General features: G+C 30.5%; 3 protein-coding genes across 5 annotated transcripts; all 3 read left to right on the top strand.

Annotated features, from left to right (window-relative positions):
• Positions 1-3,958: 3,958 nt before the first annotated feature.
• LOC107945133 (protein ALP1-like) lies at positions 3,959-5,224 on the top strand. The gene has a single exon (XM_016878993.2). It carries the CDS (start codon positions 3,959-3,961, stop codon positions 5,222-5,224), a length of 1,266 nt encoding a protein of 421 aa, XP_016734482.2.
• Positions 5,225-13,841: 8,617 nt separating this feature from the next.
• Positions 13,842-15,499, top strand: LOC107945134 (caffeoyl-CoA O-methyltransferase 5). The gene is given in 4 exon segments (NM_001327481.1): positions 13,842-13,937; positions 14,051-14,275; positions 14,976-15,107; positions 15,206-15,499. Coding segments are annotated over 4 exon segments (747 nt in total).
• A 3,257-nt stretch (positions 15,500-18,756) lies between these two features.
• On the top strand, positions 18,757-21,974 carry LOC121228263 (uncharacterized). Of its 3 annotated transcripts, none has more exons than XR_005925803.1 (6): positions 18,757-19,204; positions 19,308-19,998; positions 20,083-20,148; positions 20,724-20,850; positions 21,504-21,592; positions 21,674-21,974. XR_005925803.1 is itself a non-coding variant. In XM_041111633.1 (6 exons), the coding sequence occupies exons 3-6, from the start codon at positions 20,111-20,113 to the stop codon at positions 21,839-21,841; spliced, it is 378 nt and encodes a 125-aa protein (XP_040967567.1). In that variant the 5' UTR covers positions 18,757-19,204; positions 19,308-19,998; positions 20,083-20,110; the 3' UTR covers positions 21,842-21,974. The 3 variants fall into 3 exon arrangements, 1 of the variants encoding a protein (XP_040967567.1); XM_041111633.1 differs by having other exon boundaries at positions 20,768-20,850; XR_005925804.1 differs by lacking the exon at positions 20,724-20,850.
• Positions 21,975-22,227: the final 253 nt, after the last annotated feature.

Raw genomic sequence — 22,227 nt, 5'->3', positions numbered from 1 at the left:
AAAAAATTGATACAAAAAGAGTTTCGACTACATTTTTTTAAAGGTTGGAAAACATTATTCTAACCAATGACAAATAAAAGAAGTGTAGTTTTAAATGGATTCTACTTATGCGGCATGATTCGTACTGCGGGCTTTCATCCCCACTAATCCCCTTATTTTGCCACTATATACTTTTTTTAAAAATTGATGAGATTTAGGTCACATAGCTCTTTAACAATGGTTCTGATCATATCAGTTCTTTTTGATACATTACCTAAAACTACCCATAGCTCATCCTCAACTCATAAATAAGAAGATAATGCATTTCAGCCCATTCAAACTCACATCCTATTGTATAGTCAACAATACATATGCCAATCAAGTCAATACTAAATCAACTTTAATTTTTAGATTTAGGGTGATGTGGGTGATATGCTAGTGAGGGATTGCTAAGCCACAACATTATCATCAACAATAATTGCATTAATCAATTAAATTTTCAAACTAAATCATAATCTATTAAAATATCACGTGGAAAGAGTGAATGAATATAAATAACTTTCAATTTGCATTAAACAAAATATTTATATAGGCTTTATATATGTCAACGATAAGGACCAAGATGGAAATAATCCCATATTTTTGCACTAATAGTATAATAAAGTCATATATTCTAATTGTCTTTAAGTTATGTTTTGGCCTCTAAACTATACATGTTTTTTCATATCAGTATCTAACTTTTTGTTTGTCACATTTTGGTCATTTTCATCTTATTTTACCCATAAATTACACATGTGTCACGTTATTATTGGTAACTTTTTTGGGGTACAGCAATCAAGGGTGTAGCTAGGGGAGCTAGCAGGGTCGCGGCCCTCTTAAAATTGAAAATTTTTCTAATTAGGTCCTTTAAACTTTTTAAAATTTTAAATTAGTAAAGGTAAAATTGTACTTTGACCCTCCTTAAAATGATAAAAAAAATTGATTTAATCCTTAAAAAATTATAAAGAAATAAACTATTAAAATGGTGAAATTTTTTAGCGTTGCCCCTGAGGGCAGTAAAAGAACCAAGTTTGAACAAACGAACATTTGTTCATATTTGCCTATTTATTTTTAACTTGTTCATGTTCGATTTGTGTTGGTTAAGCATTTTAAATTAATATTTGTCTTCATTTATTTAAAATTATGTGTGCTCTTATTCATTTGTTTAAGTTAAATAAACATATTCGTGAATAAGGAATAAACAAAAATAAACATATATTTTATTTTCTAGATATAAAATAATCAAATATAAATATTAATAATTATATTATAAATAAAATTGTGTCTTATGTAACCTTTAATGAACTCGTGATTAAAAACATCAATAATCAAACGATTTTCTTACGAAACCCTTAAAAAGATGCTTAGAAATGCCGATAATTAGGTTTGAAGTTTAAAAACGTACAACTATTTCAAAGACTTAAAAGTAACGAAGCCCAAAAATAAATAAGAGAATAATCACAAAACTTTCAAAGAAAATTTGTTTCACGCAAAATAAAAAGAAATTTTCAATATACAACTGACTAGACCTCCTTTATATAGGTAACTCATAGGCTAGACCTATATATCGACTAGGCCACCCGATCCGGCCCGAAGGCCTGCCTGAAAAGTGAGAGGGCTTGGGCAAAAATATAAGCTTGAAAAATGAGCTTAGGCAAAAAAAGCCCATTTAGAAATGGGTTGGGCCTTGGATAAGGTTTTTTGGCTCGGCTTGAATTTGTAATAATAATAAAAACACTGTTGTTTTGTAACTATTTGCCCACTGTTTTGTTGCCATTTTACTATTATATTGCTACTATTTTGTTGTTATGATTTGGATATTGTATAACTATTGTTTTATTATTAATTTTACTACTATTTTAGAGGTATTTGATTTTTAAGTTGCACCTATCTTAGTGCTATTTAAGTATAAAGACTTTTTAAATTTATTTTTAATTTGTTAGAAAATATTTATTTTAATGTTTTTAGTGTTGTTGGTGTATTATATTTTTCAAAATTTTTTATAAAAAAAAATTAATAGAGGCCAAGCCAGGGTTTAGCATCTATAATCCGAGCCGGGTTTGGGAAAAAATTTAAGCCTATTTTTTAGGTCAAGCCTAGGCCTATCAAATGGGCCTATAATATTATTAAGGCCCGATCCGAACTCGGCCCTACCCATGGATATGTCCATTGATAGGATAAAGTTTAAAAGAAATATAAACTCCTAAAAGTACAAAATTCAACACTAACAATTTAATCTATAGTCGAACTCTATTTAATAAATAAATAAGTAATTAAAAATTCTTAAAACTGATTAAATATTCGATTTTATAAGTCTTGTATAACTAAATCTTTAATTAAAACGTAAATATTTAACCTATTAAATAAAGATAAAACTTTAAAATTTAGGCTTAAAAAATAAGCAATAGGAGGTTAAATAGATTTCTAAAGGATGTGGCCCAATACAGTTTTGTATAAAATTGGACTCTCAATTAATTCTCCAAAATAATTATCAATGTAGCTCGCTTGTTTCATTTCATTATTTTCTTCATTTTTAGCACGACTCTCACAGTTTACCTTATATGTGTCATCTCTCATTAAATATGGGCCTTGAATTTGACTTTTATCTCTCTCAGTCTCCATATAGTTTGTTTTTACACCGGATAATCTCACCACCCAAAACCCCTCACAATTCTAAAAGCGATAATGGTATGTCTAACTCTATTAGAAAACTATCCATACACTTTCGTGAATCTCTTTTGTATAAGGTGATTCATTTAAAATAATTCTAGAAAAAGATGGAGAGATAAACCAAAACTCACTTGAAGACTTTTCTAGGAAGTAAGCTTTGTTTGGACATACCCAAGATGACCATTTTTACCACAATATCAATATTCATATTTTAAAATCTATTTGGTTTGCAAAAAGGAAAAAAAATGATAATTTTTTCTTTGTCGTTAAATTTATCATTGGTTCATCAAAATCAAATCAAAATTGAATTTTTTATGCATGCTCCATCTCTTATTGATTCTTAGTTATTTTAAATAGTTTAAAACATTTTTAAAACATTTGAGTGGTTAAGTATCGATTCTTGATTCTTAAGTATCAATACCTCTTAATGTTGGTATCCACAAACCTTTCTAGAGGGTTAACCGTTAGGTATTGATACCACCATTAAAGTATTAATACCTTAAAGTATCAATATATTGGGAGATTAGTAGACACAACCATTTTTTGAAGGGTAAAATATCGCTACATGTTCTTAATGTATCGATGCTCAATCTAAAATTATCGCGTTCACAATAATCCCATCGTCTAACATGGTGAGATTAAATTTTGCTTTATATATATATATATTGAAGATGCCATGTGTTATTATTTCATGAAACTACCACTTGACACTATAATTTCATGAGAGAACGATACCTTTTATTTGCAACCTTTTTTTTCAAACAAAATGACACAAGTTGCGACCTCAATGAACTCACAATTTGACATAATAATTTCTATCTCCAATTATAAACATTCGATGTATTTTTATGAATAATTAAAACTTAACACATTTTATTAGTTAACCTTCTTATTTGATCTATGATTTTTAAAAAACTCATATTTTAACTTTACTATTTTTTGTCCATATCTTTATCGATATTGAACCATCCTTCGAATTTGAATGAATAAACTCGGATCCATTAATTTGGAAGAATGGTAATAAAAAAGCCCATTGGACCGTGTAAATGATTTAAACCCAACCCAAAAGAACACAAAGTCAAAAGGGTGCAAACTTCAAAGTGAAACAAAAGCAGAGTCAATCTGAAAGTACTGAGTTAGTGTCTGAGCCAGGTGTGTCGAATTATTTGGTCCTCTTCTCTGACTCACCCAACAGTCTCTGACACACAAAAAAACCTCGATTCCCAAGACTACCAAAAAAATTCCCTCATTCCCCGACAAGAAACAACATATGGATCCTCGAAAATTGTCAGCTTTACTCTCTTCCCTTGTCTCTCAACTCCTTTTATTGATCATCCTTCTCTTTGATTCCAACAAAACCGCCGACACTCATTTCTCCGATGGCACCAACACCTTTGCCGGCGTTCTTAATTATTTGCTCTCATCGCAACAAATCGCAGCTTCCCTTTCGTTCGTTTCGGTTTCCCGGAAACGGAAGAGAACCCATTGTTCAGAATCCGATTCCGAGCCCGCCGGTGAACAAACCGACCCCCAACTCGACCGAGTCAGACTCGGGTTGACTCGGGATCCTGACTCATTCAAACCCTTCTTCAGGATGAAATCCTCCACCTTTGAATGGCTCGCCGGGTTGCTTGAACCGTTGTTGGAGTGCCGGGACCCGGTTGGTTCCCCGTTGAATCTATCCGCCGAGTTACGTCTAGGGATTGGTTTGTTTAGGTTAGCCACCGGTTCGAGTTACCCCGAAATCGCTCAACGATTTGGGGTTCCCGAGTCAGTGACTCGTTTCTGTACCAAACATCTCTGTCGAGTCCTCTGCACTAATTTCCGATTCTGGGTCGCGTTTCCGACTGCCGACGAGCTCAACTCAGTCTCCTCCTCGTTCGAAAGACTCACCGGGTTACCGAATTGTTGCGGTGCCATCGATTGCACGAGATTCAGCATTGTGAACGATAACAATGGCGGCATTGATAGTATTGCAGCTCAAATAGTGGTGGATTCATCATCAAAAATCTTAAGCATAATTGCAGGTTTTAAAGGGAACAAAAGAGATTTTAAAGTACTTGAATGTTCAACTTTGTATAAAGATATTGAAGAAGGCAGGTTATTAAACTCAAGCCCTTTGATCATCAATGGAGAAGCTGTGAATCAATATTTTGTTGGTGATGGTGATTACCCTTTGCTTCCATGGTTAATGGTGCCTTTCCATGACGTTTTTCCGGGTTCGAGCCGAGCGAGGTTCAACGCGGCGCTTAGTGTAATGCGTTCATCGGCGTTGAAAACCATTGCTAGTTTGAAGAATTGGGGGATTTTAAACCGACCGATACACGAAGAGTTGAAGGCTGCGGTCGCCGTTATCGGGGCTTGTTCGATTTTGCATAATGTGTTGCTCATGAGGGAAGATGATTCTGCATTGTGTGAAACCATGGGAGATTACTTGGGGCATACTCAAACCTTCCATCACCAGCAGCACTATGAGGAAGATAGCATTGAGGCTTCTGCAATTCGAGATGCATTGGCGGAACAAGCTTGTGTTTAGATCAGTCGATTTGTGAAATATATTTGGACAATTCGGGGTTCGATGAAAACAAGCTAGAGAAGCTCATGTTTCAAGTTGAGTACAACTTGTAGCTTTGAAAACATGATCGGGTTCGGATCGATTCGAAATTCATTGGACGATTTTTGAAATAGGTAAAATACATATTCTTTCACTCATTCGAAACAAAATAAATTCAATAAGGACTATACATTCTTTTTCTTCATGGCTATTTTTCAGAATCATCCATAGATTAACCAAAGAACAATGTAATATATTATTCTCATTCTGCCATTTTTGATTCAATTGAAAGCAAAATCTTTGTTGTTTTTTTTCCACATATGGAATGGTTGATTATAAACTGCATATTGGAAAGATATAGTTACTTGCGCGGTAAGATAACGATGACTTACAATAAAAAAAAATGAAGAGTCCGAGTAACATAGGATAATTTGAACCCTTTCTTTTAGCTCAATTAATCTATGTAGATGTTTTAAATTGGTGGTATTTAGCGAGTTTCGAGTTTGAATCTTAATATTTATAAATATATTTTTTTTGAAATTGGATAAATGGTATTCTTGATTTGTTTGTATCAAATTCAATAAATTATTAAAAATTATAAAATTCTATTAAATTGGTTTAATTGTTGGTTCAACTAATTTTTAATTTGATTTAAATCAGTTTGTACCAATTTGTGAGTCAACCAATCTTTTACCTTGTTCTAGGCTAGCGTATCAATAACCTATAACATTTGAACATGAGTATGCAAATATAAAAAAAAAAACCCTTTTAAATAAATAAAAAAGCTTTAAGGAAAACTAAATTATGGTAAAATCCACCCTCAACGATTCGGGGTTTTTCACTTAAGCCCTTAACATTTTTTTGTTGTTGCAATTTCACTCGTAACATTTTAGAACTTTCAAATAAAACCAAAATTAACGGAAACTTTTAGTTAAATAAGGATAAACATTTTTTGCTCACATGGCATGACGCATCACCATTAATGTGATATTTTATAATCTTTTTAAAAAATAAAAACTTTATTTTAAAATATAATAATTTTTTTAAATGCATTAAAGGATTAAAAAACCCATTTTCTTTTTTTCTTTATTTCCCTTTATAGTTTCTTTCCTTCTATTTTATTTTCTTTTTTTCTTCTTTCTTTTTCTTCAACACAAAAACCCTAGCCACCTTCCTTCAAGCCACGCTGTTGTAGCAGTCCCTGATCCGTTCACACTGTCGGTGTCCTTAATCTGTGCTGGCGTCTTCCTTCTCTCTCTCCCCTTATGTTTCTTTTTTTTTTCTCGAAACCTCAGCATCGCCATAAACACAGTTGAGAGCTATCATCTCCGGCGTTTAAACTCTGATCGGGTACCACTAATTACTCTATTTTCTTCCTCTCGCGAATTTCAACGGTTTCGATCTTTGAGAATTCAGCACAATTAGTTCAAAATTTAACCTTTAAACCCGAACTATTCTCTTTTCGATCTCGTAGCTCTATCGTCGGATGGCAGCGGGTTTCCAATATGTTATCTACCGCATCATGGACTTGAGCTTCAACATCCGAATCGTCAAGAAAGTGACGAGATCTCCATGAATCAGACCTTGATCGAAAAAAGGTCTTCAAAACAGGGTCTTTCCTTTTTTAAAAAAAAATTGTTTGATTGGTTATTGACTATTGACGTTTATTGTTGTTCATTGGCTTTGGATGGAGTTCGTTAAGGATTTGAAAGTGTATGATTTTTGGACTAAGCTATTTCCGGCGCGGTGGCCTGAACGGTGGCAGTCGTATTTGAGAGAAGAGAAGGAAAAAAATTTTTCTTTTTAGAAAATAAATTCTCTTTCCGAAATCTTATTACTAATAAAATCGAAACAATTACTTAAACAAAATTAGATTTTGTGGAATCATATTAAATATTTGAAGTTATATTTTGTACGGCTAAAAAATTGATCCCTGTTTACTGATCATATATTGTCTAACCAAATCCAATTCTCTCTCTGGATATGTTCTTCTAAAAAATCGATTCACGTGGATTCTTCTCCCGAAGAGATCTTGGTGGAATTATCACCTATAAAATTAAGCACAATTTTGCAAAGAAATAGCCCACTGGCCTCTCGAAAAGACATAGAAAATATACTCAATATCATTTAATTGAATAGTTGATCCATCTCCTTGTTTGAAGAAACCTTCCACTTCAATTGATATTTTTTCACAAAAAATAACACATCTCAATGATGTGTCATGCTGCATAGAATAGTATGGTTGGTCGTTAGTTGACTGATGATTTCTGTCAATTTTGATTTTATTTGAAATTTTTTGCAACATTGTGGGTGAGATTACAATAAAAAAATGTTAAGAGCTAAAATAAAAAAACCCAAAACATCGAGAATGCATTTTGTAGTTCCGCCAAAACTAAAATATCTCAAATTTTTTTTTCATATTTTTTACATATAAAAAGATATAAACACACTAAAAGTAATATAATTTACTTTATAAAATTACGATATCATACTCAAATACCAATCTAAATATCATCAAAGCCGGCAACCCCTACCTTATCTCCAAGCCACAAAATAATATCAAAATAATATAAAAAGATATATATACACATTTATATTTAAGTAATAATATATATACACAAATAACTTTTATGTTCGTTTTACAGTCTATATTCAAGTTCATGATTACCCGTTCTAACAATATCATTTTCAATATTCGAACTTGAGTATTCCTTTTAAGAATACAATGTGCCTTACCAAGTGTGCTTTTATTTTGATAGAAAAAGAGTAATAGAGGAAATGGGACAAATCGAGGCAAAAGAAAAACGGGGTTGTTAGCAATGTTATTTGAACCGATCTAATCTGCTTGTTGAATCGATTGGGTTACCAAGGTCCAAAAGGTGTTTTTAAACTTATTAGATCAATAATTGGTATGAGCCTATTGATCAGGTTAAAAAATCGGTTGAATAAACAGTCAAACCAATATTTTTTAAAATTTTAATAGTTTTTTAATTGAACTGATTAGATCAACAAATCAATAATCTGACTGATTCCATCTTCGATTTAATTTAAAAACCAATGTTTGTTAGCACAAAAGCTTTGACTCAAAGCAAAAAGTTTGGACTCTCTCACCAAACGCGGTATTCAGTTTTGTTTGACTAAAAAAACAATTTATTATTATTTATATACTTATAAAAAAGGGGAGGTTGAAAGGACCACCCTTTTGTTGACAAGTGGCACACCCATCAAGAAACTCTCTCTCTATATACACATATATATTAATATTAATATTAGATAAATGATTAAATTTTAGTTTTAGTCCTTTTAATATGCTTAATTTTAAATTTTAATCTTTATTCTTTAATTTAAATATAATTTGGTCATTAAATTTTTATAATGTTATTATTTAGTTTAAATAGTTAAAATATTATGCAGTTATATAAAGTAATAGTTTTAAAGACTGACATGTGGCTTCTTTTTTTTTTAGGTTTATATAGTCCTTATTATATTATAAAAAATGGTCAAATTTTAATTTTGGCCCCTAGGTTATGTTGAAATTTGAGATAAAATTTTGACATAATTTGATCCATCAACTTTTATAATATCATTACTTAGTCTAAATAATTAACAAGTTTATTAGTAAAATAAGTCCTCGAGTTTTTTTTTTTAAATCAATAAGCACTTTCGAATTTTTTACATCCAATTAAACCATTAAACAAACAAAACTAACTAAATAAGCCATTTGACTGATGTTGATCATATTTAAAGACAACACTAACGTGGTTATTAACAGATGCCACGTCAGTGCCGATTGCTAACATGACAATGTTAGATCAACAAAAAAGTAAAAGATAAATTATTTTTAAAATAAGTACACAATAAATATGGACACACATTTATTTAAATTTATTCTAGAATTATTAAAAAAACATAAAGAATTTATAAAAAAATATATAAAAATCATTAAAATTTATAAAAATAATTAGAAAAATAAATTAAAAGCCATAAAATTTTTTAAAAAATTTATAAAAATATTTAAAAACCATAAAAATTAGAAAAAAATCATAAAATTATTAGAAATTAATTAAAACCCATAAAAATAATTTCCTTATTTTGATTAAATTATTTAAGTAATATAACTTGTGCAAATGAAAAATGAGGTAAAAATATAACAAAAAAATTTGTTAATCTTGATTTTATGATATAAGTTGTTGATATTCATTTTCTAATTTGAAATATAAAAATAATAATTTTGTTTATAAATTTCATGAAATTTTATGATTTTTAATTAATTTCTAGTTTTTTTAAATATTTTTTTATGTTTTTTTATAATTCCTTAATGTATCTAGATACATAGGTGTCCAGATTCAAATGAACATGGGCAACAGTTTGTTTATATTCATTGTGTACTTATTTATTTAAATTTTGTGCTGAAATGACACTTTCACATCAGCATTCGATGCTGACATGGCATATATTAAATGGTCAACATCAATCAAATGGCCTACTTTGCTTGTTTTATTAGTTCAATGGCTCGATTGAGTACATAAAATTCAGAGGGGCTAAATTGATTTTTTTAAAAGTTCAATAGCTTATAATATCATTAAGCTTAGGTAATATTATTAACCATTTCAATCAAAATATTGACGTTAATTTTTATTAAGAGCACTATTTCAATAGAAAAAAATTTATTTTATCATAACAAGTTCGAACGAGTGATTTTAAGAAAAAATCTAATTAATATTTTTAACATTATTTTTATTATTATGTGACTATCAAGAGAATATAGTATTTTTAATCTCAAAATATCACACCAAATAATTTAATAAAATAATTTTAACATCGGTAACAACTAAACCTCAATTTTTAAATCTAAAAAGTAAAAGGACTATATTCTTAAAAATAAAAGTAGGGACTAAATTCCAAACACAAAAAGTGTATACGGACTTAGAGCATATTTTAACTTTTAAATTTTTACTCTATAGTTTAATCCAAATAAATAATTAATCTAATGTGAAGCACGGACTAGATACTAATTTATATAATTTCATGATTAAAAGATCTAATTATTCTAAATTTCATATTTTTCTTTTACAAAAATTAATAATTTTTTTTATTTATTTTGAAATTAAAGTATTGAAGAAAACTAAACATCCATTCGAGTCAAATTTGAAATTAAACTTAGAAATTAATCAAAATATTGAAATGAATCTCGACACTAGTGAGAGTCAAGGTCTAATGTCAAATTTATCGGTTGAAATTTTTTTCTTTGTCCCCTCCTCAATCCTAAAAAGATTCGATAGTTAAAATTTTATACTAAACTCGACACCCATAAATATCAATGTATTTTAAAAAAAATATTTCCAGAAATAACTTATTTAGTTGGATAAATAAAAAAAAATTTGACCATTTGCAATTAAAAAATCCCTAAAACTAGCAACTTCGAACTGTAATTAAAATCTCTAATTAGTACAAACTTTTTATTGTATAGGTTTTTGCCAAAAACTTAAGGATAAAATTGAATTATAGTTTTTAAAGGACTAATTTGTAATTTTATCAATATATTAACTTACAGTTTCATGATTATTGAAGCAATCAAATTATAATTTTATCATTTTGGAGTCGAGAGCAAAGCCCCTACCCGCTCATGGATCCTTGTATGTCAAGCAAATGAATAAAATAACCATTTTTATAATGCTCGAAGAAAAGAACAATTAATTTTAGGAGGTGAACTTAATCAAATGACGTGGCATTGATTTAAAATATGACATGAAATTTTTAATTATTTGGGCATGCTCACTTGACCCATTGCGGCTTAAAAAACATAAACCATTGCATTAAACTGGTTTTTTTCCTCAATAATATAAAATAAATAAATAAATACCAGAATAGGATAAGAGATTAATATTCACGAAATTAGGTAAAGACAACAGAAAATAACTGATGTCGCCTGACCAATTGGCGACACTTGTATTTAAAATTTAAACTACAATTTTTTTTATCAATATACGTATAAAAGAAAAAAATATTTTTTATTGTATTGGCTATGTGTTAGGTGACACTCTATTATTTTTAATAATTTTTTTTTTAAGTTGAAAAGAAACACTAATATATTAAAATTTATCGAGTATCAGAACCCGAACTGAAGATGGGTGAAAAGGAAATAGAAAAAGATTGGACATGTGTGAAAAAGGAAGGACTAATATACTAAATTATTAATGTACAATTTTTTTTTTGAAAATTAATGCACAAAATTTAAATAAATATAAAACTTTATCCTCATCAAAACACAATTGCCGTGGATCTATTGCTTTATTTACACGTATTTATTATTGACCATAGATTTGTTTGACTGTCAACATAATTTTCGTTGAAAATCGCACAACGGTTATTATTCACCGTATAATGATGGAAACAAACCATGAAAGTAGCTACTTTCTTTTCTTTCTTTTTTTAATATTTCAGTTTTTTCCAGCTTAAAAATATTTTATTAAAAATAATAAAGTGTAGTAGCATCAAATTTTTTATTTTATTTTTATGCTTATACTATTAAAAAAATTGTATTTTAAGTTTTAAATACAGGTGTTGTCGATTGGTAAGGCTGCACCCAAAAGAATTAATTTTTTTCAAAGAGAAAAACGGTGCCGTCGATTGGTCAGACGACACCAGTTTTTTGCTGTTATATTTGTCTAATTTCGCTAATATTGATCCTATTATCCTACTTTAGTATTTATTTTATATTATTGATGTAAAAAACCAGCATTAAACTAGCGAATGAAATTCAAGTTTTTAGAGCTATGGTGGGCTGGGTGAAAATTCCACATCGCTTAAAAATATCATATTATATATTAAATTAACACCACAAAATTAATAGTTTTTTTTTCAAATCTTACAAAATATCATTTTACAATTCTAAAAATATAAAGACTAAAATGTGATTTATACAATAGTACAAGGACTATCACAATACTTTTACCCAACTTTTCCCTATCCTACACCAAAATAGATTTTTTTTCCCCCAATGATTCCCCCATTCACCAACCTCTAAGTTTACCAACTTCCATATTTATTTATTTATTTATTTCCAGTTTCTTCTATTTGGCATAAATACCAACTCTCCATTTGCCTAACTTATAAAAGAAATGATGACAAATTTGGTGGATCACATCACCACCATCCTAGCCCCAAATTATATTCACCAAATTCTAGGTATGGGGTTTTATTTAATTTATAATCTAATAAAATTCTCGACATTGTTAATAAATGTTGAGATTTAAAATCTTTGAGTATTCACGTTTAAGTTTTATAATGCATAATTATTATATTTGAAGCGACCAAATTACAATTTCACCTTTTTGGGCTGAGAGTAAAGTCCATATCTATTCGTAGGTCCTTGTATGTTGAACAAATGAATAAAATAACCATTTTTGTAATACTCAAAGAAAAGAATGATTAATTTTAGGAGGTGAACTTAATCAAATGACATGGCATTAGTCTATAATGCTCACCGACCCATTGCGGCTTAAAAAACATAAACCATTGCATTAAACTAGTGAATGAAATTCAAGTTTTTGAAGTTATGATAGGTCGGGTGAATATACCACATCACTTAAAAATATCATATTTATTATATATTAAATTAACACTATAAAATTAATATATTTTTTTCAATTATTACAAAATGATCATTTTGTTCGGTTTTTTCAACATATAAGTTCTCTTTACTAATTCTAAAAATATAAGGACTAAAATATAAAAGAAAATAATTACAAAGTTGGTGAATCCCATCACCACCACCTTCCTAGCCCCAATCATATTGACCAAAATCTAGGTATGGGGTTTTATTTAATTTATAATCTGATAAAACTCTCGATATTGTTAATAAATATTGAGATTTAGGGTTTTTGAGTACTCAAGTTTAAATTCTATTATACATATTTATCATATTTGAATTTTCAGATTTAATCGGGGGGTAAAGTATAAAATTTTAATCAAATGAATTAATGATATATTTTTATAATACAACCATGAAATTTATATATAAGAAAATTATGAGTTATGTGTAGGAAATTAAAAAAAAATTAACAATTTGTATGCAGTAAGCAACAGAGTAGCTAAAAGTATTCATAATCACTTCTCAACTCATGAATAGGAGGATAATGCGCTTCATCGTACTTGAACCAATGTCCTCCTGCATTAGTAACAATATCTATATTAATCGAGCTAAAACTCAATTGAAAAATATAAAATTAAAATTATGATAAATTAAAATAAATAGATTATTATTTTAAATTTTTTATAAAGTAATGATAAAATAAAGTAATAAAAAAAAGGAAGAAAGAGAAAAGTGACACAATAAATAATGGATTTTGACCTCATCACCAAGTCATCCATATTCATGCAATTTTAGGACTTCACCAACCCCCGACCGGGTTGGCGTGCGGTTCACCACAAAACCGTCGGTCCAACCGGTATATTCAACTTCCATATAAACCCCATTCCCCATTTCATCATCTTTCAACTCAAGTTCTCACCATTGGCAGACCAATTCAAAGTTCCACAAAAAACAGGTGAAAATCAGAGCAAAAAATAAAATCCCCAATTTTGCTGATCATTAGCAATGGCAACCAACACCACCCAAGAGCAACAATCTGCAGCTGGTAGGCACCAAGAAGTCGGCCATAAGAGCCTTTTGCAAAGCGATGCTCTTTACCAGGTATGAACCATTGAAGCACATCTTTAATAAAACCTGTTTGAATTTGTTGAAAATTTTAGTTTTTAATCGATGTTTCGAAATGGGCTTTTGATTTTATTGATGTTTTTTTACAGTATATATTGGAGACTAGTGTATATCCAAGGGAGCCTGAACCCATGAAAGAGCTCAGAGAGTTGACCGCTAAGCATCCATGGAACCTTATGACTACATCAGCTGATGAAGGTCAATTCTTGAACATGCTTCTTAAGCTGATCAATGCGAAGAATACCATGGAAATTGGGGTTTATACTGGTTATTCTTTGTTAGCCACCGCCCTCGCTTTACCCGATGATGGAAAGGTAAAATGATTAACGGTGTTTTATATATATTGTGGTTCACTCTTTGTATCGGTATTATTATTATTATTATTATTATTATTATTATTAGTGGGGAGGATATGAATTCAAGTGTATTGAAGTGCATTATCATTTTTTCATTTAAGGGGTTGAGGAGAGAGTACGAGTACTTCTAGTCATTGTATAAAAAAAGTTATAGATTATTATCATAAATATTGTCGATTGATTCTTAGCTCGATTTGCATCGGTATTATTGCTAGTGGAGGGAGATATGAATTCAAGTACATTAAAGCGCATTATCCTCATATTTAAGAGTTAGGGAGGGATAAGTAGTTCTAGTCATTGTATAAAAAAGTTATAGATTATTATCATATATATTGTCAGTTGATTCTTAGCTTGATTTGCATCGGAATTATTGCTAGTGAAGGAAGGCATGAATTCAAGTACATTGATGTGCATTATTCTCAAAGATTGGGGAGAGACTATGAGTAATTTTAGGTATTTATTTGGGCCATAAAGGTGACTTATACAACTCAGAAATCCGTAAGATAAATGTTGTCCGTAGTTATGTAATTGATGAGAAATTTTGAAATTAATTGAGCGAGATTTTTATACATAATGATTGATTTAAAGAGATCTCTGATCGCAATGAAAACATACAACAATATATATCATTAAATGACTAAGGAAATTGAACTTGCAGATCTTGGCCATGGATATCAACAGAGAAAACTACGAGTTAGGATTGCCTGTAATCCGAAAAGCTGGCGTTGCACACAAAATTGAATTCAAAGAAGGCCCTGCCATGCCTGTTCTTGATAAATTGGTGGAAGATGTAAGCTTTTTTTTTTTTTAAGCAACGCACTCCCCCTGTTTGTTTTTATTCCTCAATGAGAATTTTTTTGAGTATTGAAATCGAAAATTTTGGTGCAGGAAAAGAATCATGGGTCGTTTGATTTCATCTTTGTGGATGCTGATAAAGACAACTACCTCAACTACCACAAGAGGCTGATAGAGTTGGTGAAGGTTGGTGGTTTGATTGGCTACGACAACACACTGTGGAATGGGTCGGTGGTGGCACCGCCCGATGCTCCACTTAGGAAGTACGTTAGGTACTACAGAGACTTCGTTTTGGAACTCAACAAGGCTCTTGCTGTTGACCCCAGGATTGAGATTTGCATGCTCCCTGTTGGTGATGGAATCACCCTTTGCCGCCGTGTCAAATGAACCACCACCACCGCCGCTGCCGCCACAGCCGCTTCTACCACCCAAGATTGACAAACTTATAAGTACTTCAAAATTTCATAAATTTTTTTTTGTGCAATTTCAAATATGGTGTAAATTTAATTTGGTATTTATAAAAGCAAAGCAATGCCCATCTACCATTATCAAATTATGTTACATTCTAAACCGGGTAATGTCTTACGATTTAGATCAGAAGCTATTTTTAACAAAATGAGAATCATTTTCATAAATAGCACATTTAGGTGTACCTTATTGGTGTCTAAGTAAAATTAAAGACTAATACATAATAATTAAAAATAAATATCGGGTCTAATTCTTTGATTAGTCCCTGTATTTTCCTCGGTACCATATTAAAAGAAACCAATCAAATCAATCCAAAATTTAAAATTTTAAAATTATTTTAACTTAGGGCTATTTTTATTTTATGAATGAGGCAAGTCACCATTTTGGATTCAAAGTTATTTCGGGTCTAATTTATTTTGAAATGGGATCATTTAATGTCCAAGTAATTTTTGAATCCAGATTATTGACATTTTATGATAAAATTTATTAATTCGAGTTAATCAAATTGAGTTAGAATTGACTGAGTACCAACAAGCCATTTAATGCGATATATTAACATTATTTGTATCAATTCTACTAAATGTACATATCGCAAACCATCATTAATTAAACCAAAATTACTTACAAGTAACTAAAAACCATTCTAATTGATCACCTAATTTCATAATTTTTTGCATTGAAAATAAAAAAATTGCAAATTGGGCACTAAAGTTAACAACTATTTTCATTTTGGTCACTCACCTTTAATAAAATTTTATTTTGACCACTTTTCGTTAAAAGTAAAAGACCGAAAATAATGAAAATTTATTGAAGTTGGGTGACTATAATGAGTGTACAATATCATTGAATTAATAGGGTGACCAAAATAAAAATAAAAAACTTATTAAAGTTGTGTGACTAAAATAAAACCGATTGTTAACAATAGTGTCTAATTAGCAAATTTATAATTTTTGGTGCCCAGAATGAGAATTTGGGTGACCATGTAATTTACCTTTCTAAATAATATTATACTAAAAAACCACGAATAAGCATCAAAGCACAACTAAAACATGCAATAACAATATCCAGTTTTGTAAATGAATAGTCAAATTTGTTCAACAGTAACTCTTTTGGAACCTTGCCCTAGTATCATAGGTCGCGGTTTAAAGCCCGTGATTAAAGCACACAAAATTGCCCAATGAAGGCAATGATCAAATGAGACTTATGTAATCCACTTGAACTGACTCGATTCGTGAAAGATATGGAGAAGTCCATCTACTTAAAGTTTTGGTAGCCTAGTGAAGCACTCCAATAAAACTAGAGTTACCATGGGTGAATATTTGTAATCTTAAAGGATCTTGTAAAGTGTTTAAATCCCTTAGGATTCTCAACCTTGTAGTTAGGCTTAATCTCGACCGTCAATATAATTTAAATTGAACTGTTAGATTTGGGTGAGCTCAACTGTAAATAAAGGTCTTTCCCTTCATTTGTAATCACTCAAATGCTTGATTTGTTTAGTTTTTGCCTAAGGTTGCACGATCTACAATACTAAAGTTTTAGCCCCATGACACTAACACCTCTTTTGCCGAATTTCCTGGACGCACACCTCCTCAAACCAACCACCAACAAAGTCTTATTGCACCTAACCAATATATCATTAATCTCCTTCTTGCTTTGCTCGTCAACATACTTCTGATAGAAAGCATAGATCTGTGAACTGTAACCTTTGCTTTTAATTCGAATCCTCATGCCGACGTCGACGAAACGGTGACGATCAAGGAGGAGGATCAATTTGATGGCCTTGAACGAAGGATCTCTGGTTTGACAAGATTGATGGGACAACCGTTGATTTTGATAAGACCACGGCCTCTCTTACAACAGGTTATACTACCGTTGTTGTCTTGCGGTTGAAGCATTGTACGGACTCAATTAGTGCTCTTTTCACCATTAATTTTAGGGTTTTATGGAAAGGAAGAAGTTAGAGGAACTCAGAGTTGACATCGGTACAAAAGTGAAAACCTTAACATTATATCTCCTTATTACTGGGTTAGGGTTTTTTTAGAGCAAAGACAATACGTTTAATAATCTAATGATGACAAGTCCAATTTTGGAGATTGTTTGGGCGAGTCCTGAAATCCAAATACTAGTACAAGTATAATAACTCATGCTAATTTTTGATTTATTGTTTACTTTGACTCGTTGAATTTCTAAGGGTATAAGTATTATGCAAGTATTGTACTAAGGGTCAGATTACATTTTTCTCCTCTACTTAGAAAATAGGCAAATTAGTCCTTGTATGAAGAGTAAATTGATCATTTCTATTAAATTTTTTTTTCCATTTGTACTGTTAAAAATTACCATTGTTAATAAAATAATCAGACAATAATATGTGACATACCCTTTTTACCTTATGTTGATTTACAAGGGTAAGTTTTTAACACTAAAACTAGATGAAACTTTTAATAAAATGAACAATTTATTTTTTTTAGTAGAAAAGCTAAAATACAATCCAAAATTCAATATAATATAAAGATTTAAGAGATTATTTATAGTGATTCTCTCAGTGAATTTACAATAATATTATAAAAATTGATATAATAAATCGATTGAATTAAAAATAAAAAATTCAACTTATAAGGAAAAAGTAGATATAGTTTTTTTAAACCGATGAAAAACCCAAAACAAATTTTCTAATAAAAAGTGATTCGGTTTTTTTATATTTTCGTTTAACTTTATCTTTAATTCTTTATTTTAATTTTAAAATTATTTATTTTTACAAATTTTTAATTAATTTTTTAAAAGTGATTCAACCATTGTTTAATCAATTGAGTGAACCATTTAATACAATATTTATAATATTAATTATTGATACTATAATAATATTTTAATACAATATTTATAATATTAATTATTGATACTGTAATAATATTATAACGTAAAAGAAAAAAAAAATTAAACACAGTACATTGAAAATAAACATCAATTTAAAGCGGCCCACACTTTTTAACTCTTAAAAGTTATTTACATTTTTAATATATATTTGTAATATTTATATTTTATTAAATTATATACCCTTAATAAATACAAATAATCTTAAACTTAGCTCAAGCTTGATTGCGTGTGAGCTTAGTTGAGTTCGAGTTAGAACTTGAATACTAAAACTGATAAATAAACTTAACACCATGTTTGGTTGGGTGTATTGGCTATGCCAATACACCCCTAATCGGTGGGCCCCACCTAATCCCCCTCTAATCTGCCGTTTGGTTCAATGTATTGCTAATCCCCCTCTAATCCGTTACTTTCCTAATCCCCGAAATTCTCTGTTTTATAATCTCTGCCTCCTCCTCAGTTTACACCCGTTTTACAGCCTTAGCCCTAATTTGCCCTCCCAACTAGAAATCCACCTCCAGCCTCTCCCTCCCAACATCAAACAGAACCTGCGAGCGAAGTCACCTCCAGCCTCTCCCTCCTCAAAACACGCTTTTAAGTTTCTCTCTTCCGCCACCGTCTTCTTCATCATCTTCCCCTCTTTCTTTATTTTTTTTAATTTCAACACCTAACATACATGTTTCATTTCGCAGAAGCCATCTTTATCTGTTTCTCATGTGACTCTGAAGCCTCATTCTTTCCTTCAACGTACCCAAGGTAAAGTTTTCTCAACTTCTTCTCAATCATTTATTTCCATCTACTTGCCTTTCTGTTTTAATTCTTCATGACTTTGGAATTTCTTGCATAAATTTCTATGAAGACAATACTGCTGATGTTTTGGAATTTAAGTTGAAGGAGCTCTCAGCCGTCCATTCGAAATCGCCTTCCGTTCATCAATTCTCTGTCGCCTTCACCAAGACACTGACCCCTCTCTTTCAAATTCTAAAGTGAACCGCCACCGTGCAACGTGTTGTATGCTTTGTTTCAGCAAGGTCCTGGTCCGAGATCCCAACGACACTTCCGCTAGTAATGAGTTATTGGAGGAATTTTTGAAGTTCCTTTTGGTTGGGGCTACTGCAGCTAATAAAACCGCATGATTAGAGCTTGCCAAATCATTTCCAAGATAAGCTCTTTTAAATTCTGGCTTCATTTTTTAAAATCTGTTTTAGCGTTTTGATTTTTAGGAATTATAGTTTGTGCTATATTGTTTGTATTTCGTTTAATGAGTTCCTAATACTTTCGTTTAATGGATTTTAAGCAGCATATTGTTTGTATTTCGATTTCATTATTGGAGCAGTTTTATCAACTGTTCCCACTATCGGTAGGCAACTTGGTTTTAGATATGGTTGATTTACATGATTGAGGCTTTCTCCTTTTGATGGTTTTCTGTTTTGTTTGTCCACGGAGGAGCTATTATTTGAACAAAGTGGTCGTGTGAAATTTAGAACAGAATCTACGTTGTTGATTCCTTGGACCGAGAGAGGATTCGCCAAGCTAAACAGGAATTTCAGGTTGTAAATTTAGAACAAGCACAAACTTGTTAGCCAATATGGTTGTACATAGTCTCTTTTTAGTTCTTAATAATTTTTTTCCAGGCTATAATCAATGATCCATTTATGAGCAATGCTATCATCTTGGTGTTCGCCAACAAACAGGACTTGGTATGATTCAGTTAGCTGTTTGAGACCCGTCTTTTTTTCTGTGTATAGCAAAATGCATGCAATATTTGCTTGAACTACTGAGAACACATGCATTTTTTTAGTTGCTAGAAGTACCAATGTCAAGGATAATTTAGTTTCGAAAAATAGGTTCTGCTGTTGTTTGCATAGTTTTGAAGAATGTGTCTGAATAGAATGTAATCTTAGCTCCAAGGCCCTTAGATTGACATGTTTCGCCTTGTTCTGCTTCTTGAAGAAGGCCTGATTTTCATCTTTGTATGAATATTGTAATTCCCTTAAATCGATCATGTAAGGCATAATAATGGATAAAGCATATGAAGTTGCAGTATGGGTGCTTTGCTTCCCTGAACTAGACATTACTAAATTTTGCCTTCTTTTATCATTTTTTTTTCATGTTGTTTTTAGCTTTGAAGATTAATTAGCTAAGAATTTGAAACACTAAAATGATATTTAAATAGATTTGGAAAATTTTATAAAAATTACTGATCTGTTTGTCTTCCGCAAAACCTAGAGTTTTTTTTAATTTGTTTTCCATATAATGTTTTATGGTTTTATAGTCGAACATCTGATTTTTCCCTTTTCAACGGAGGGGAAACTTTAGGTGCAGTACAAGTTCAATAGGAGTGCAATCCCAACTTGGTATACTTTCACAACTTGGTATCCATATATTCCACTTGAGAATAGGTACTCATTATTTATCCATTTCCCCTTTTTGATCAGATTTAAAGCTAATATTGAAAGGAATCATTTAATTTAATTCATCTATATTATTGCCCAAGTTGAAAAATGAAATATCATTTTTCCTTTCTAAATTAGATGCTAATCACAGACAGCCTGCGAAAGTGAGTTTTTATTGCATAACCTTCATTTTCAATTTTTTATTGCAAATGCTTACATGTTGAGACATGGATTTTATTGTTGTATGTTGAGTTTATATGTAAAAGGTACTGAATGCTAAACAAAATTGGGACTAAGCAATTGATTAAAGAGATATGGACTGGAGCTGCCTGTCTGATATAACATAGAAGGCATAAAATAATTGATAGCTGTGAAATGTTCACTTAGGTTATACTTAGGAATCTGAGTTTCAGAAAATGGATTTGAATTTCAATATGGCGTAAGTTGTGTGATAAAGAAACTTGTAAATTTAACATCCATGACTGTTTTTGAAATTTATGGATTGTGGGATGCCCGTATAAGTGATGAATTTGAAATTCCTATGGATCTTTCTTATTTTGATATTCATGTTTTTATATCTTTAAATACATGGTCATAATTTTAATTATTTTATGCATAATGAGTATTACTGAAGATGGATCTTTCTTATTTTGCAATAGTTGCCAGGATGGTACATAGCATGGTTATTACTGAAGATGGAGCATTATTTTATTGGGTTTCCTCAGATCCTCATCTTAGATGCCAACAGGTTCTATTCCATTGTCTTTGTTGATTTTAACTTCCCCTGGAGTGAAGCTTTTATTTACTTCATTTGGATGAATTTGTACAGCTATATTCCCTTTTTGAGAAAACAATCGTAAGCATTTCTGCTGGTAAGTACTGGGCTGCAACTGCTACTGCTATAAATGATGTTTACATGTGGGATGGCAAGAAAAGTATGGATAAACCACCTGTTGCAACTCAGTTACACCGAGTAAAGGGAAAAAAGATCCCTTAAAGAGTTGATTTTGAGAGTTGGTCATGAGAGAATGTAACTTGTAAACAGAACTTATGTAATTCTAATGTAATTCTAATATAGAATGTAAACAATTTTCTTATGTAATTCTAATATAGAATGTAACTTGTTTTAATTTTCTTAATTTAAATTCATTAATTTTTATATTTAGCTGTAAAGTTAAAATTTTAATAGAAATTTTAATTTAATATTTTTTATCCTTAAAAGTATATAGTTTAAAGTTTAAATTTTCTTCAGTTTTCTTCAGTTTACCTTCTGTTGCCCGATTGGAATGGGTCAGAAGATTTCTTTCTCACCATTAAATATCAATGTTCAAACTTTTTGATGTTGTAAAACTTTTGAACATATTGATTATGATGTACAATTTC

The sequence above is a fragment of the Gossypium hirsutum genome, chromosome A04, assembly GCF_007990345.1.
Source record: "Gossypium hirsutum isolate 1008001.06 chromosome A04, Gossypium_hirsutum_v2.1, whole genome shotgun sequence".
Taxonomy (NCBI): Eukaryota; Viridiplantae; Streptophyta; class Magnoliopsida; order Malvales; family Malvaceae; genus Gossypium; species Gossypium hirsutum.
Note: the sequence above shows the minus strand (reverse complement) of the source record. Positions and strands in the feature narration are given on the sequence as shown.

Excerpts from the sequence above, each read along its gene's own strand:
- LOC121228263 (XM_041111633.1), top strand. The coding sequence starts at position 20,111 with ATGCTATCATCTTGGTGTTCGCCAACAAACAGGACTTG. Across the intron at positions 20,149-20,767 it reads TCGCCAACAAACAGGACTTG|GTGCAGTACAAGTTCAATAG; the intron begins GTATGATTCAGT and ends GGGAAACTTTAG. Across the intron at positions 20,851-21,503 it reads TATATTCCACTTGAGAATAG|TTGCCAGGATGGTACATAGC; the intron begins GTACTCATTATT and ends ATTTTGCAATAG.
- LOC107945133 (XM_016878993.2), top strand. The coding sequence starts at position 3,959 with ATGGATCCTCGAAAATTGTCAGCTTTACTCTCTTCCCTTGTCTCTCAA.